Source organism: Dipodomys spectabilis, unplaced genomic scaffold (genome assembly GCF_019054845.1).
Source record: "Dipodomys spectabilis isolate Male_0828 unplaced genomic scaffold, ASM1905484v1 ptg000725l, whole genome shotgun sequence".
Classification (NCBI taxonomy): domain Eukaryota; kingdom Metazoa; phylum Chordata; class Mammalia; order Rodentia; family Heteromyidae; genus Dipodomys; species Dipodomys spectabilis.
This window is the reverse complement of record NW_024871402.1, coordinates 195,102-211,918: the sequence shown is the minus strand read 5'-3', so window position 1 is coordinate 211,918 and position 16,817 is coordinate 195,102. Positions and strand designations below refer to the sequence as shown.

Genomic DNA, 16,817 nt, shown 5'->3' with positions numbered 1-16,817 from the left:
CTGGTACCTGGCTCCGGCTCTTTTTTTTTTTTTTTTTTTTTGGTGAACTTGACAAAGATATTTGTTTCACAGAATCTAAGCTGTTCACTTTGTCAGATTTTAAAATGAAGGGTTTGGAGGCGTGGCTAAGTAAAGCGCTAGCCAGTGAGCCAAAGCATCAGGTACTAAGTTTGAGTCCTGCTTTCAGACCAAAAAAAAAAAAAAGAAAGAAAGAAAGAAAAGAAAAATTAAATGCAAACAACGTTATTCCTTATTTGTTGTGTTTTGTTTGTGCTGGTCTTAGGCCTTGAGTCTCAGAGCCTAGGAACTATCCTCGAGCTTTGTTGCTCAAGGCTGGCAGTGAACCACTTGTGCTACAGCTTCACTTCAGGCTTTCTAGTGGTTAATTGCATATAAACATCTCACAGACTTCCCTGCCCAGGCTGGCTTTGAATTGTAGTCCTCAGATCTGTCTCCTGAGTAGCGTTGGGATTACAGGCGTGAGCTACCAGTGTACCGTTGGCTGGCATGCGTGTGTGCGTGCATGTGTGTGTGTGTGTGTGTGTGTGTGTGTGTATGTGTGTGTGTGTGTGTGTGTGTGTGTGTTTACTTGGTTGCTTGCTCTTGAATAGCTTTTTTGCTTAAGGCCAGTGTTTTACCATTTGAAGTATACCTCCAGTTCTAGTTAATTGGAGATTACTATGGGTTTGTCTGCCCAGGCAGGCTTTGAACCTCAATCTTTAGATCTTAGGCTCCTATTAGTCAGCGTGTGTGTGTGTGTGTGTGTGTGTGTGTGTGTGTGTGTGTGTGTGTGAGAGAGAGAGAGAGAGAGAGAGAGAGAGAGAGAGAGAGAGAATTGACAGAGACTGAGACTGTTTTGGGCTTGAATTTAGGGCATGAGTGCTGTCCCTGAGCTCTACACAAGACTAGCGCTCTACCATATGAGCTATAGCTCTACTAAAGAAAGGTAACTGGTTTTTGCTGGTTAATTGGAAATAAAGAGTGTCATGAATTTTCTTGCCTGGGCTGGCTTTGAACTGCAATCCTCAGATCTCAGTCTCCTGAGTAGCTAGGATGACAGGCGTGAGTCTCAGCACGTCCAACTGTCAGCTTCTTTTTTTTTTTTTTTTTTGTTGGTCGTGGGGCTTGAACTCTGGGCCTGGGCACTGTCCCTCAGCTCTTCAGCTCAAGGCGAGCACTCTACCACTTGAGCTACAGCGCCACTTACGGTTTTTCTGGTGGTTTATTGGAGATAGGAGTCTCAAGGTCTCTCCTGCCCAGGCTGGCTTTGAACCGCGATCCTCAGATCTCAGCCTCCTGAGTAGCTAGGATTACAGGCGTGAGCCACCAGCGCCTGGCTAAAAGGCTGAGATTTTTTTTGTCTTTTCTTTTTTGGTACTGGGGATTGAACCCAGGACGTTGCACTTGCTAGGCAAGTGCTTTGCCACTGAGCTACATCCCAGCCTCCCAACTGTCAGCTTCTTGAACCATAGGCATTACCAGTAATCAAATGGAAGACTTAGATGGCAAATAGGAGATCAGATTAATAGAATCTGTCTCCACCAGAAATTACTTGTACTATACTGAGTATCTTGCTCAGTTATGGAAGTGTCCTTAGATTTAGATCCCAAATGTAGTTCCAGGATTTTTGTTTTGTTTTCTCCTTATGGTACTAAAGTAAGTTTCAGTTTTGAATGTTAAGGGGTTGTTGCTAATCCAGATCTTGATCACAGATAGTGAAGTTTAATTAATTGTTAGCTTGGCAACTGTTTTACAGAATATTGCATGTTAACCTCCAGGCTCCTGACAACAAATCAGAGAAAGGGGAATTGTTACTTTTAAAAATGTAAACAAAGATGAACTTCCTGGGACTTCTGCCAATATCTAGACGGGACAATTTGTGGATGGCCCTTTGTGTGTGAGTGTATGCATGCTGTACTGGGGCTTGAAATCAAGGCCTCAGCTTGTCGCTTAGCTTTTTCCCTCACGTCTGGCTCTTTGCTATGGGAGCCACACTTATGCTTCCAGCCTTTTACTAATTAGTTGTAGATAAGAGTCTTTCAGACTTACCTATCTGGGTTGTCTTCAAACTGAGATCTTCAGATCTCATCCTCCTGATTAGCTGGGATTATAGGCATGAGCCATCAGCTCCCAGTCTTTTTTTTTTTTTTTTGGTGGTCCTGGGGCTTGAACTCTGGGCCTAGGTATTGTCTCTGCTCTGTTCAGCTCGAGGCAAGTGCTCTACCACTTGAGCCACAGCACCACTTCTGGCTTTTGCTGTGTATGTGGTACTGAGGAATTGAACCCAGGTCTTCATGCATGCTAGGCAAGCACTCTACCACTAAACCACATTCCCAGCCCTTGTAAGCTGTTTCTTAAACATTGAATGGTCTTGGAGCAGTTGTGGCTTAATGCAAAATTGAGAGGAGAGTATGGAGACTTCCCACATCCTCTGCCACTACAAAGCATCAACTATTATCACTACACCTACTAAGGGCTTATCACTCAGCCTGCCTGACACTCCATTATTTCACAAGTGCATCCTGTACCCTGGGGTTCACTCTAGGTGAGCTATGAGCTTAGATAAATATGTAATGTCAGTATATATATGATCACATAGGACAGTTTCACTGCCCTAAAAATCCTGTGCTATACCTGGTCATTTCTCCTGTCCACCCAACTCCTAGTAATCACCAACTGATTGTTTCTCCAGTTTTACTTTTCCCAGAGCATCATGTACAGTAGTTGAAGCCATGCATGTAGCATGTCACCTATTCAGATTGGCTTTTTCTGGTTTATTTAAATAGCACATTTAATAGCACAATATGAGTATCAAGGGGATTCAGGATCCAAGTTGGATTGCTGTTAATTGGGGTTTTAGTGTCATTTTCCAGTAGGAAGACAAACTTTAATTACTGAGCTTTTTTTTTTGGTGTGAAGTTTTATTGGCATTGTGACTCAGTATCAAAAAAACCTAAGGTTTCCTAGTTTAACCCTTTTGTTGTCATTCAGTGTTTAAAGGTAATGATTTGCAATTCCATTAAAACCCGAATAACATCTTTTACAAGTCCCTTTTTCCTCCAGAGGTAAGTTACAACCTTAAAGTATTTATTGTACATAGAAGTATTTATTATAAGTAATGTATATTACAGTGTATATTTAAAGACATTGGATAGATAACATTTCTCGTATAAAAATGGAATCCTGATAATTTTAGTTTATATTCATCCTTAGGATGCCACAAATGACTATAATCTCATTACTTTTCATTGTTTTTCAGCAGCAAGCCCTGACTGGGAGCCTGGTGGCAGGGGCTAGCAATGTGATGGAGGCTGACCCATTCAAGAGACAGCAGGCTGTACCACCCACAGGTATGTCCTGGGCACAGGTGGAAGTGGCCATAGTGGCAGTGGCGATGGAGTTGCCATGTATTTCTAAAAGCTTAATTTCTACTTTTAAAATTAAATTTTCTTTTGGTGATTATCAGCTAAAACAAAAGATGTGAATGTTATTGTATATTAAAGTTAGAAATTTTTCATTTGATGAGTTATATTCCATTTTGATTTTCCATGGACCATTGTTATGTTGTGATTAAATGTTGGCATTATTTATCTGCTTTTTGAAGTGGTTGGCTTTTTTTTTTAACTGGATTTTCTTTAAATTATAAATGTGATGGCACATTTTTATGTGAGAGACAGAGGCAGTTCAGAAGGTAGCTTCAAGCTACCCTGGCTTGTGGTCAGCTTCTTCCCCAGCATAACAGGGACCACTACCCATGCTTTGTGGATTCTCAAAGACATTTTATTCCTGTACAAGTGTTAAGTACATGTCATTCTGAAAAAAGTTCAATTGTGACACATTTTTATAAGTTAAAAATATTTTTTAAAATATTTAAAAATATTAAAAATAAGCTACCAGGTGCTGGTGGCTTACTCTTATAATCCTACCTACTCAGGAGTCTAAGATTTGAGGATTGAGATTTGAAGTCAGCCTGGGCAGAGAAAACCATGAGATTCTTCTCCCCAGTTAACCAGCAAAAAGCCAGAAGTGGAAGTATGGCTCAAGTGATAGAACCTTGAGCAGAAAAAACTAAACAAGAGTACAAGCCCCTGAATTCAAGCCCAAGTTACCAGTACAAACAAAACAAAGCAACAAAAAGTGGACCTTAATGGCTGCCTTTCTAAGTATTCCATAGGGTGGATGATTCCTTCTTTAGCAGTCAGACAGTACAAGTGTTTGCTTGTTATTGAAAGTATTATTGCATATTTGTCACTCTGAGGTGTTGATAGAGGTTTGGATATCTAATCTCAAAAGTGTTTTCTTGGCATGATTGTCAGCATTATCTAAAGGGAAGCCCAGAAATGAACTGCCAGGTCAAAGAGGATGTGCAGTAGTGAGGTGGTAGCTTCATTCAGCTGTTCCTCAGGACAGGGCACTTATATTTCCAGCAGAAATTTCTGCTTCTCTCTTTTTTGTTGGTCTAGGGGATTGAACTCAGGGCCTCATGACTTTCTAGCAAATGCTCTACCACTTGAACCATGCCTCCAATCCTTTTGCTTTTAGTTTTGGTTTTCACTAGGTTCTTGGGCTGACTTTTCCTTGTCTGGCCTTGAAACACAGTATTCCTGTCTTTACTTCCTGCCTGGCTGGGACCAGGCATGTGTCACCAAATTCAGCCTTGGTTCTCTTACATTTTAATGTGTTATTTTGTTCAATAAAACCTTTCATCTTCAGTGATCCCACAGTGAATATTGTATCTTTTGTTTAGATTTAGATATCTCTGATTTTAAGTAAGGGTACAGAGTATCATTAATTGTTAGCCATTTGTGACTCTGCTCACAGCTAACTGCTCATGTTCTGTACCTGTTTTCTCATGGTTGTTGAGACTTTATTTTTCATTTGTAAACTATGTCAGAATGTTGAATAAATCAGCCTGTGTCTGTCATGTGTTGCAGTTTCTCTCGGTTGCTTATTCTTTGGCTTTTTATTATGCTTTTTCTTCTATCAACATTTTAATGAAGATAATTCCCTTATTCCTTATGGCATATAAAGGCTTCCCTCTTCTAAATTATGAAAACACTTGCACATGTTTTTCTATACATTGTATGATTTTATTTTTACATGAAATGGCACCTTTCTTGAAAATTATTCTAGAGCAGTCTAAGAGGCCTCGACTTGAAGTGGGTCATCCAGGGGTAGTTTTCCAGCACCCTGGGGCGAACGCAGGAGTCCCTCTACAGCAGTTAATGCCAACCGTCCAAGGTAAGCCCCGGCATCAGAGCCAGTGCTCTCAGCTCATAGCGAAGGAGTGCATGGAAACCTTGTGACCAGCCCAGCCCAAGGCTGCGCAGTCGAGCGGTTATATTTAATGTGAATTTCTCACATGGGGACATTTCTGTGTGCCCCGGTCAGTACAGGATGAGGAAGCCCCTGGAGACACAGTCTTGCCATTCTAATGGGAGCCACACTTTGCCTTGTCATTGTGCTTTCTAGCAGTTTTACTTGTGATTTTCTTAATTGCTGCTGTTGTAGGGGTGCCCTGTGATTGGTTATTTGATGCTTGTTTTGCTTGTTGCTAACCTGCAAAGGCCGAGCTCCTGTCCTTCCTTCTTTGTGTGCTCCTTCTGACATTAGGTCTGATAGAACACTAACTCCCATTTGAGTATGGTGGTGAGTTGCCCTTGGAACTTACCTGGTGGAAGCTGACGTGCTCTGAAGTCAGTATTCTGGGTTCTTCCTTACTTCCTAGGAGGGATGCCCCCCACCCCTCAGGCTGTACAGCACACTGGGCAGAAGCAGAGCCAGCAGCAATACGACCCTTCCACTGGGCCTCCTGTGCAGAATGCCGCCAGCTTGCACACTCCACCACCACAGCTGCCCACGAGGCTGCCCCCAGCTAGTGTTCCTGCTGCAGCCCTCTCTTCCACTCTGCAGTTTTCACAGCAATCGCAGGTGGTGGAGGCTCAGACTCAACTCCAAATCCCCGTGAAGACTCAGCAGCCGAATGTCCCTCTCTCTGCTCCTGCAACCAGCCAGCTCCCTGTTCCTCCTCCACAGCCTACACAGCCAGCTCTCCATGTTCCAGTGCCTGGGAAGGCACAGATGCAGGCATCTCAGCTTTCATCTCAGACACAGGTACTGAGGCCTTTGCTGTTTGGTTACAAGTTAGATATGCAAGCAGAGGGAAGTGGTGTGCAAAGGTGGCTTGTGGTCTGTGTAATTGGCAGGTGGCTCACTATACTAACTGTATATGCTTCAGAGAACCTCATTGGCCTATGAGAGTAGTTGGTTAATTTAGCAGTTGGAACATAATTTGTTTTTTGCCAGTCCTGGAATTTGAAGTTAGGGTCTGGATGCTATCCCTGAGCTTTTTTTTTTGCACTTGAGTTACAACTCCTCTTCCGGCATTTTGGTAGTTTATTGGAAATAAGATTCTCATGGACTTTCCTGCCCGGACTGGCTTTGAACCATGATTCTTAGATCTCAGCCTTCTGAGTACTTAGGATTACTAGTATGAGCCATTGGTGCTTGGGTTGAAATGTAAATTTTTTGACTGAATTATAGCCATTAAAGTAGTTGAACCCATGACTACTGCTGCTCTTGGTACGGGAGCACCCATCCATTGACACACACACTCGGAAGGGCCATTATCTCAGGTAGTCACTGAACTTACCAGTTGCAAGAGATCATGGGACTGGCCTGAGTTATATGGTAATGATCCTACCTCTGTCCAAGAGCAAAGTCATATTTGTAAACATTTGTCACACATTCTCCATGGGGGCCTCCCTGCCCTGTTTTTTGATGCCATAGGCTCCACGGTTTGGTATAAGGCATTACTCATACAGCCTTAACACATATTTTGAGTGTTTAAAGTGTCCCTACTCCCCCAGTTAGTTATCATTTTGTTCATATGTCTTGGGAATGTTTGTAGTAAACTGGCCAGAGGTTCTCCTAAGGACCCATGAGCACCAACTCACTGAGAGCATGGGAGTGGGAAGAGCATTTTCCAGAAACACACCTTGATTCTCTTGTTCTCTCAGACTTCACTGAAAACTCTTAATATTTATTATTTCATTTATTAAATGAGTTTAGGGGCTTGAGCTTAGGGGCTGACACTGCCCCTGAGCTATAAAATTTGAAAGTTAGCACTCTACCACTTGAACCATAGCTTCATTTCTGGCTTTTTGGTGGTCTTAAGGACTTTCCTGCCTGGGCAGTCCTCACATCTTAGCCTCTTGAGTAGCTATGGTTACTGGTACCTTGCAATGAGCCTTTCTGGCCTGTGCTTTTTCATCAGTAAAATGGGATAATAGAGGGTACTTCATAGTTACTGCAGAAAGAAAATAAACTAATTCCTCACAACTCACTCCACAGGTGATTAATAAGCAGTAGCTACTAATAACTTTTGCCACCAGTCCAGAATACTTGAGACTTAGCGATAGATTGCAATGAAGTTAAACTCAAAATCCAGCTGGGACGTTTGTTAAAAGGGGAGGGGGGGAGGAGGTTGCAGAGTGGCTTAAGTGGCTCTGCTACTCAGCAACACGAACATCACGATTAAGAAATGTAGCAGCCAGGCGCTGTAATCCTAGCTACTCAGAAGGCTGAGATCTGAGGATTACGGTTTGAAGTCAGCCTGTGCAAGAATGTCTATGGGATGCTTATCTTCAATAAACTAAAAAACAAAACAAAACAAAAACTGGAAGTGGAGGGGTGGCTCAAGTGGCAGAGTGCTATCCCTGAGCAAAAAAAGCTCAAATACAGTACCCAGACTCTGAGTTGAAGCACCAAAATCAGAGCAAAACAAACAAAAAGAAACAAAGCAGCAGGATGTCAGTGTTTTATGCCTGTAATTCTAAGCTGTTTAAGAGGCTGAAATCTGAGAATTAGTTTGAAGCCAGCCCAGACAAGAAAGTCTGTGAGACCAAAAGCTGAAAGTGGAGATGTGGCTCAAGTGGTGGAGCTGTAATCTTGAGCAGGGATCCTGAGAGGATTTTACTCCATCTTGTAAGAACAGTTGGAAGCATCTTAAGTTTTGTAAGCTTGGCCCTGGACAGTGTAGGGGATTTTCCACCCTGGTAGCCTGCCACAAGAGATGACTTGGAATTTTCTCCTCTAAGAAAAGATATAAGATGATCATGTGGTATTTTCGATTAGCAAAAAAAGCTTATGTGATTAAATTTTAAAGTCGAGAAAAAGCTGGAAGATGCAAAAAAGAAAAAAATAAAGTTTCCTTGAGGTCTTAACATAATATTGAAGATACAGTTTGCTGTGAGCACTCTTGTTAGGGTTTCTGGAAGTAAGGCAGGGTGACATTTGGAGACCTCCTCAAGTTTGTTTCTTAGTTGTGGCTGTAATGGGCCTTTGTGAGCATGTGTTGCTATGAAGAGGAAGGCACTGGGTGTGTTGGCCTCTGTCATCTGAGTGCTCTGGTGTTTGGGCACTGTGGATGTCATGAAGCTTTGTTTTGATCTTGTTTCATTTGTCTTCTGTGTGCTAGGCAGTGGCATCAACCAGGCTTCCCCTGGACTCTGTCCAGCCCTGCCAGCGGTCTCTGCCTGCTTCTTCTTCCTCATCTCTCACACCCGTGAGTGGCTCAGGCCCGGGGCCTTTGCCTGCACGGTCTTCACCAGTGAACAGACCCTCCTCAGCCACTAGCAAAGCACTGTCTCCTGCCACTTCTCGTTCTCCAGGGGCTGCGGTGCCAGCCCCCCCGAAGCCACAGAGCCCTGCTCAGAACGCTGCCTCATCTCAGGACAGTTCTCAGGATAAGCTGGCAGAGCAGATAACACTGGTAATTATGCCCAAGCAAGTATAAAATGTATTCCAGGTTTTTGTTGACTGTTTACTATTGGCTTTGTTGCTCAGGCTAGTTTTCAGTTCCAGAGTTCAGGTGACCCTCTTGCCTTTGCCTAGAAAATAACTGTGATTGCAAGTGCATAATCTAGTTTATGATGCACCTTCCTCCCCCCCTCCGTCCCCCAATGCTGGGTTTAAACTCAAGGCTTTGTCCTCACTCAGCTTGTGTGCTCAGCTGTCATTCTATCACATAAGCCACGCCTCCTGTCTGACTTTTGTTTGCTATTTTGGAAATGGAATCTCAAGGACTTTTCTGCTTGGCTGGCTACAAAAACCTCCAGATCTCACCTTCCTGAGTAGCTGAGAGCAACGGGGACCCAACTTTTGTTTTTTGTTTTTTAGTATGTGCTAATTTAAAACTGAATACCTAGTTGTAAGAACAATTGAATGTGGTTTATGATCTTTAGAAAGCATGACTAAACCATGTGGTGCAACCTCCTCTGATAGAAGCAGACTCATATGAGGAGTCTTTTCCTCAGGACACATTGGCCATCTTGGGCTACTTTCCAACAGCCACAAGTGGGGCTGGGAGTATACTTACAGTCTTTTGCTCAGCTTCATCAGAGATTTGAAAGACATATGTGAAAATCTCACTGTCTTGCTTATTGGTCAGTATATAGCATATTGGTCAGGACATAGCCAAGCCTTCCTTGATTTCTTCCTTTTCCCAATTATTTTCAACAAAATCCCAGCTATTGTATTGTAAATACTTTGTTAAAACTATTGGGTCTTGGGCTGGGAAGGTGGCTCAGTGGTAGAGCGCTTGCCTTGCATGCATGAGGCCCTGGGTTTGATTCCTCAGCACCACATAAGCAAAAAAGAAAAAAGCCGGAAGTGGCGCTATGGCTCAAGTGGTAGAGTGCTAGCCTTGAGCTGAAGAGCTGGGGGACAGCGCCCAGGCCCAGAGTTCAGGCCCCATGACCGGACCCACAAAAAACCCCAAAACATTGGGTCTTGCTTTCTTTTTCTGGGGGGTTGTTGATGGTCCTGAGGCTTGAACGCTGTCACTGCACTCTTCAGCTCAAGGCTAGCGCTCTACCACTTGAGCCACAATGCCACTTCTGGTTTTCTGGTGCTTTATTGGAGATAAGAGTCTCATGGTCTTTCTTACCAGATCTGGCTTTGAACTGTGATCCTCAGATCTCAGCCTCATGAATAGCTAAGATTACAGATGTGAGCCATTGGCGCTCGGCTTAATTTTTTTTTTTTTTTTTCAATACTGGAGCTTGAACTCAGGGCTTTGTGCTTGCTAAGCAGGTAGTCTTACCACTGAGCCACACCTCCACCCCTAAACATTGGATCTTTAAAAAAAAAAAAATAAGTGTTGGCTGGGCGCCGGTGGCTCACGCCTGTAATCCTAGCTACTCAGGAGGCTGAGGTCTGAGGATTGCGGTTCAAAGCCCACCCAGGCACGAAAGTCTGTGAGCCTTCTATCTCCAATAAACCATTAGAAAACTGGAAGTGACGCTGTGGCTCAAGTGGTAGAGTGGTCGCCTTGAGCTGAAGAGCACAGGGACAGCGCCCAAACCCAGAGTTCAAGCCTCACGACCAACAAAAAATAATAATAATGTGTTGGGGATTGAATAAATACAGGGTCTCCTACATGCTAGGTAAGCTTTGACCTCCCAGCCCAGTTTTATTTTGCTTCTTAGACATTGAGAAGGATTGCTGTCTGGCTTCCCTGAGCCTTCTGTGAGAGTCACACTTATTCTACTGTGCTCTCCTTTAGCTGTTATACAAAGCTCATCTTAAGCTGTGACCTCCTTGAGGTCTTTCTCCTCTTAACACCTTTCTAACTGAGCTTTTCACACCATAAGATTTCAAAATCTGATCTGGGCATTCACTAGTGGTTCACACTTGCAATCCTACCTACTCAGGAGGCTAAGATATGAGGATCCAAAGTTTGTGAAACTCTTATACCAGATTAACCAGCAAAAAATTGGGAATAGAGATGTGGCTTAAGTGATAAAGCACCTGCCTTAAGTGAAAAAGCCTAGTGAAAGCAAGTGGCCCTTAGTTCAAACCCCAATACTGGCACACACACGTGCACACACACACACACACACAAATTGGGTTATTAATTATAGGAACAATAATAATATGCTGACTCTCCTCCCACCCTGGTGGTATGTTTCTTACAGGAAAACCAGATCCATCAACGAATAGCAGATTTAAGGAAAGAAGGATTGTGGTCCTTAAGGCGACTGCCAAAATTGCAGGAGGCCCCACGCCCTAAATCTCACTGGGACTACCTGCTAGAGGAGATGCAGTGGATGGCTACAGACTTTGCCCAAGAGCGGAGATGGAAGCTGGCTGCTGCTAAGAAGGTAGATTTGTCACAGCACTGTGCTGTGTCCATTGGTGGTGGTAGTTGAGATTTAGATCTGTGATCTGTGGCTCAAGTGGTAGAATGCTAGCTTTGAGCACAGAAAACCTCAAGGACACTGCATAAGGCCTGAGTTCAAGTTCCAGGACCAGCACACAAAAAAAGTGACACCCCAGTCCAACAAAACTTAGTAAGTTTTGCTGCTTTAATGCAGTAAAATACTCTGACCTATTAAACTTGCTGCTGATCTGTGTTGAGTAAGGTCACATGTGAAACTGGAAAAAAAATGTAATGCAGTATAATATATATGTGAGAAAAATGTGTCTAATTAGTAGAATAATGCTTTCTAGAAAAATTAGACATCAAAAGATGATGGTTTTTGTTTGTACCACTGTTTGTTCTAGTACACCTAAAGAGAGTAGGAGGAACTTTCTGATATTAAATTGACTGTGCTTGCTTTATTGTTTGATTGGCAGAGTCTTTATATGTAGCTCTATCTGGCCTTCAACTTGGGGTACTCCTGCCTCAGTCTTCCAAGGCCTGGAATTAGGATTGTGCCACCTGCCTCATATGTGACTTGAACCTGCCTTAAAATTTACATCTCCTGGCAAGACGTAGAGTACAACATAAAATTCTTAAACTTTGCTTTACTAGCTCGTTAGAACAGTAGCACGTCATCATGAGGAAAAGAAGCTTCGTGAAGAAAGAGGGAAGAAAGAAGAGCAGAACAGATTAAGACGTATTGCTGCCTCAACTGCCCGAGAAATAGAATATTTTTGGTCAAACATTGAGCAGGTAAATTGTGGAATTTCAGTGGGATCATTAAAATCAGAGTGGGTCTGAGCTGGGATTCTGAGTGCCTCTGGACAGAACCTTGATAGCAAGAGAAGATACTGCCCTTAGGAAATGTAAGGTATGAGTCCTCCTGCCTACTTGCCTCTTGTTGTTTGAGTTAGGATGAGTTGGCTGCCTCCTGAGTAACTCGGATTACAGGTGTGAGCCATCAGCACCTGGCTTCTCCATTTATTTGTGTATCTAACTATATCTTGCCCAAATTCTGTTTGGTCAGGGCTGGGAAGTTGGCTTAGTGGTAGAGAGCTTGCCTTCCATGCCTGAGGCCCTGGGTTCGATTCCTCAGCACCACATAAGCAAAAAGAAAAAAGCTGGAAGTGGCGCTGTGGCTCAAATGGTAGAGCGCTAGCCTTGAGCTGAAGAGCTGAGGGACAGCACCCAGGCCCAGAGTTCAGGCCCCACAACTGGACCCAAAAACAAACAAACAAACAAATTCTATTTGGTCGTAAGATTAATTAAAAAAAAAAGTTTTTAATAAAGGGAGCAAGAGTGCTGGGACGGTGGCTAAGTGGTAGAGCGCTTGCCTCGCATGCATGAGGCCCTGGGTTCAACTCCTCAGCACCATATAAGCAGAAAAATCTGGAAGTGGCACTGTGGCTCAAGTGGTAGAGGGCTAGCCTTGAGCTGAAGAGCTAAGGGACAGGGCCCAGGCCCAGAGTTCAAGCCCCACAACTGACCAAAAACATAAAGGAAGCAAGAATGTGTGTGGACTAGCATGCTAGCAAGCAGCTATCCCGAGGAAAACTGCTTTCAAAGCCATTCACACCAAGAATTACCTGGAGAAGATTTGCCATAGTTTTCTCATCTCAAAGCTACAGTTGCAACTGGACCTTGTTTCTAGGCACAAAGAGAAACACAAAGGCAAGAATGGCTCATCCTAACCGTTTTTTGTGTGCTTGAATTCAGGGCCTGTGTGCTGTGCCTGAGCTTTTTTGCTACTGCTACTGCTGTACCACTTGAGTCATAGCTCCACTTTCGGCTTTTTGCTAGTTAATTGGAAATCAGTCTCATGGCCTTTCCTGCCTGAGCTGGTTTTGAGCCAGTTGAGATCTCCAATCTGACTTTGAAATCCTCAGATCTCAGCCTCCTGAGTTGCTAGGATTACATGTGTGAGCCACCGTGGACAGCATCTAGGCTCTGAATTAGAAAGCCCTAGGACTGGCACCAAAAAGAGAGAGAGAAAGAGAGACAGAAACAGAGACAGAGAAAGAAAGACAGAGAGAGAAGCACCAAATTAAAATTTTGTTTTTGAATTAATGTGAAATGATGTTGAATAGTATTTTATATGCTATATGTTGAGTTCTAATGTTTTACATATGGAACTTGTATGACTTACATGTTTTTTTTTCCTTTCTTACATGCTTAATACTTAATTCTTTGTATTTAGGTTGTGGAAATAAAACTGCAAGTGGAATTAGAAGAGAAAAGGAAAAAAGCCTTAAGTTTACAGAAAGTGTTCAGAAGAGGTATGATTATTTTAAAAGATCCTTGGCAGAGGATCTGCGCACAGTGGGGTGGTAGGGGCCATGCCTCCTCCTTCACTTTCTAGCACCAAAACAAAACAAAAACCCCTAACATTTTTAGATTACACTTTGTTCAGACTCTCTGCTCAACAGGCAGTTTCTTTTTGTATTGGCTTTTATTTATTTATTTATTTATTTTATTGTAAAGATACTATACAGAGGGTTACAGTTACATGAGTGAGGTAATGAGTACACTTCCTCTTGAACATTGTTACCCCCTCCATTGTTTTCCCCCTACCATCCCCTGCCTCCCTCCCTTCCCCGAGGTTCTTTTTTTTTTTTTTTTTTTTTTTTTGATTGTGATTAAGTGATTACATAATTTCAAAGTCACAAGTTCATTCTAACTTCCCTGGAGCAAATTGTCTACCACAGTCTGTAATATATAACAGTGTTCACATGTTATATACCATATTTGTGATCAGCAGCATGGGGATATTTAGTAGTGGTTCAACCAGATGAGCAGGAGTTCTTTGTTTCTTAAGTCCTGTTAGTTTTGTCGTATCACCTAACATTTTGGATTTAGCATCCACTTATCAGGGAGACCATGTACCGTTTGTCTCTTCGTTCTTGGCTTACCTCGCTCAACATGATTCCTTCTAGCTCCATCCATTTCCCTGCAAATGCCATTATTTTGTCATTTCTAATGGCTGCATAATATTCCATTGTGTATAGATACCACATTTTTTGGATCCATTCATCTGTGGTGGGGCATCTAGGTTGTTTCCATATCCTAGCTATTGCGAACAGTGCTGCAATAAACATGGAGGTGCACGTGTCCTTGTATATTGGTTCCTGTTGTTCAGGGTAGATGCCTAGAAGTGGTATGACTGGGTCGTAAGGGAGGTCAATCTTTAAAAGTTTTCTAAGGACCCTCCAGACTGCTTTCCAAAGTGGTTGTATAAGTGTACATTCCCACCAGCAGTGTAATAGGGTTCCTCTTTCTCCACATCCCCTCCAGCATTTGTTGTTGGCTGATTTGTGGATGTGGGACATTCTGACTGGGGTGAGGTGGTATCTCAGGGTTGTCTTTATTTGCATTTCCTTCACCACCAGGGATGATGAACATTTCCTCATGTGTTTCTTTGCCATTTTTATTTCTTCATTTGAGAAGTCCCTCTTTAGTTCCCTTGCCCATTTAGTAATTGGTTTGTTAGGTTTGGGAGGGATTAGTTTCTTGAGTTCCCTGTATATACAGGATGTTAACCCCTTGTCTGATATATTGCTGGTAAATATTTTTTCCCAATTAGTTGGTTGTCTTTCTAGCTTAGTTGCGATAGATTTAGCTGTGCAGAAGCTTTTTATTTTAAGGTAGTCCCATTTGTCGAGTCTCTCTCCAACTTGTTGTGACCCTGGGACTCTGTTCAGGAAGTTCCTTCCTGTGCCTATTAGTTCAAGTGTCTCTCCTACTCTGTCCTGCAGTAGTTTCAGAGATTCAGGTTTAATGTTAAGGTCTTTAATCCATTTTGAGTTGATGTTGGTGCATGGTGATAGGCTGGGGTCCACTTTTAGTTTTCTGCATGTGGCTGCCCAGTTTTCCCAGCACCAGCGGTTGAAGAGGCTGTGTTTCTTCCATTGTATGTCTTTGGCTCCTTTGTCGAATATCAGCTGGCTGTAGGCCTGTGGATTTATATCTGGATCTTCTATTCTGTTCCATTGGTCTTCGGGTCTGTTTTTGTGCCAGTACCATGCTGTCTTTGTGATTATAGCTCTGTAGTAGAGTTTGAAGTTCGGCATGGATAGCCCTCCCATATTGTCCTTATCCCCTAGAATTGTTTTGGCTATTCTAGGTCTTTTGTTGTTCCATATAAATTTTTGGACTGTTTTCTGTATTTCAGTGATGTACGTCATTGGGATTTTAATAGGAATTGCATTGAATTTGTATATTAGTTTTGGAAGTATTACCATCTTTACTATATTAAGTCGGCCTATCCAGGAGCATGGGAGGTCTTTCCATTTCCTAGTGTCTTCTGCAATTTCTTTCTTTAACTTTTTATAGTTCTCATTAAATAGTTCTTTTACATCTTTGGTTAGGTTAATTCCTAAATATTTTATTTTTTGGGAGGTTATTGTGAATGGGGTTGCTCCCTTTATTTCCCTCTCTTCCTGTACGTTATCAGTGTATAGGAAGGCAACTGATTTTTGTGGGTTTATTTTGTATCCTGCTATTTTGCCGAAGTGACTTATGATTTCTAAAAGTTTGGGGATGGAGTTTTTGGGATCGTGGAGGTATAGTATCATGTCGTCTGCAAAAAGGGATAGTTTAACTTCTTCTTTCCCTATGCGGATCCCTTTAATGTCTTTTTCTTGCCTTATTGCCCTGGCTAGGGGTTCTAGGACTATGTTGAAGAGGAGTGGAGACAGTGGGCATCCTTGCCTTGTTCCTGTTTTTAGGAGGATTAGTTGTAGCCTTTCCCCATTACGTATAATATTGGCTATTGGTCTGTCATAAATGGCTTTTATTGTTTTTAGAAATGTTCCTTCTATTCCTATTTTCTCCAGAGCTTTTAGCATGAATGAATGTTGAATTTTATCAAAGGCCTTTTCTGCATCTGTGGCGATAATCATGTGATTCTTGACCTTGGCTCTGTTGATATGCTGGATTACATTTATTGACTTACGTATGTTAAACCATCCCTGTGTCTCTGGGATGAAGCCTACCTGATCATAGTGTATTATGTTTTTTATGTGTTTCTGGATTCTGTTAGCTAGAATCTTGTTAAGGATCTTTGCATCTGTGTTCATCAAGGAGATTGGCCTGTAATTCTCCTTTTTGGTTGGGTCTTTGCCTGGTTTGGGGATGAGTGTGATATTGGCTTCGTAGAATGAGTTTGGGATAGCTCCCTCCTTCTCTGTTTCTCTGAAGAGCTTGAGGAGTATGGGTATTAGTTCTTCTTTAAAGGTCTTATAGAATTCTGCTGTGAATCCATCTGGTCCTGGGCTTTTTTTTGTTGGAAGACTTTTGATAGCTTCCTGTATCTCATTATAGGATATTGGCTTATTTAATTGGTTAACTTCTTCTTTGCTCAGTTTGGGTAACTTGTATTTCTCTAAAAATGCATCCATTTCTGCCAGATTTTCTTCCTTTAGAGAGTATAGCTTTTGAAAGTAGTCTGTTAGAATTGTTTGGATATCTTGGGTAGTGTTGTGATGTTTCCGGTGGCATCCCTAATCCTATTAATATGGGTTTCCTCTCTTCTTTTTTTAATTAATCTTGCCAACGGGCCATCAATTTTGTTTATTTTTTCAAAGAACCAGCTTTTTGTTTGGTTTATTTTGGT

The 16,817-nt window shown here is 42.4% G+C and overlaps 1 protein-coding gene across 7 annotated transcripts in view; it reads left to right on the top strand.

The window, feature by feature from the left end:
- Ep400 (E1A binding protein p400) overlaps nucleotides 1-16,817 on the top strand; it is a 110,910-nt gene that overhangs the window by 22,285 nt on the left and 71,808 nt on the right. For 4 of the 7 annotated variants that reach the window (XM_042672550.1, XM_042672552.1, XM_042672547.1 and 1 more), the window contains 7 exons: nucleotides 3,260-3,350; nucleotides 5,134-5,241; nucleotides 5,729-6,114; nucleotides 8,480-8,773; nucleotides 10,980-11,165; nucleotides 11,819-11,959; nucleotides 13,404-13,482. In XM_042672550.1, the coding sequence (XP_042528484.1) occupies nucleotides 3,260-3,350; nucleotides 5,134-5,241; nucleotides 5,729-6,114; nucleotides 8,480-8,773; nucleotides 10,980-11,165; nucleotides 11,819-11,959; nucleotides 13,404-13,482 (1,285 nt within the window). The remainder of the gene's footprint in view (nucleotides 1-3,259; nucleotides 3,351-5,133; nucleotides 5,242-5,728; nucleotides 6,115-8,479; nucleotides 8,774-10,979; nucleotides 11,166-11,818; nucleotides 11,960-13,403; nucleotides 13,483-16,817) is intronic. The other 3 variants (XM_042672549.1, XM_042672548.1, XM_042672551.1) reach the window with 2 other exon arrangements.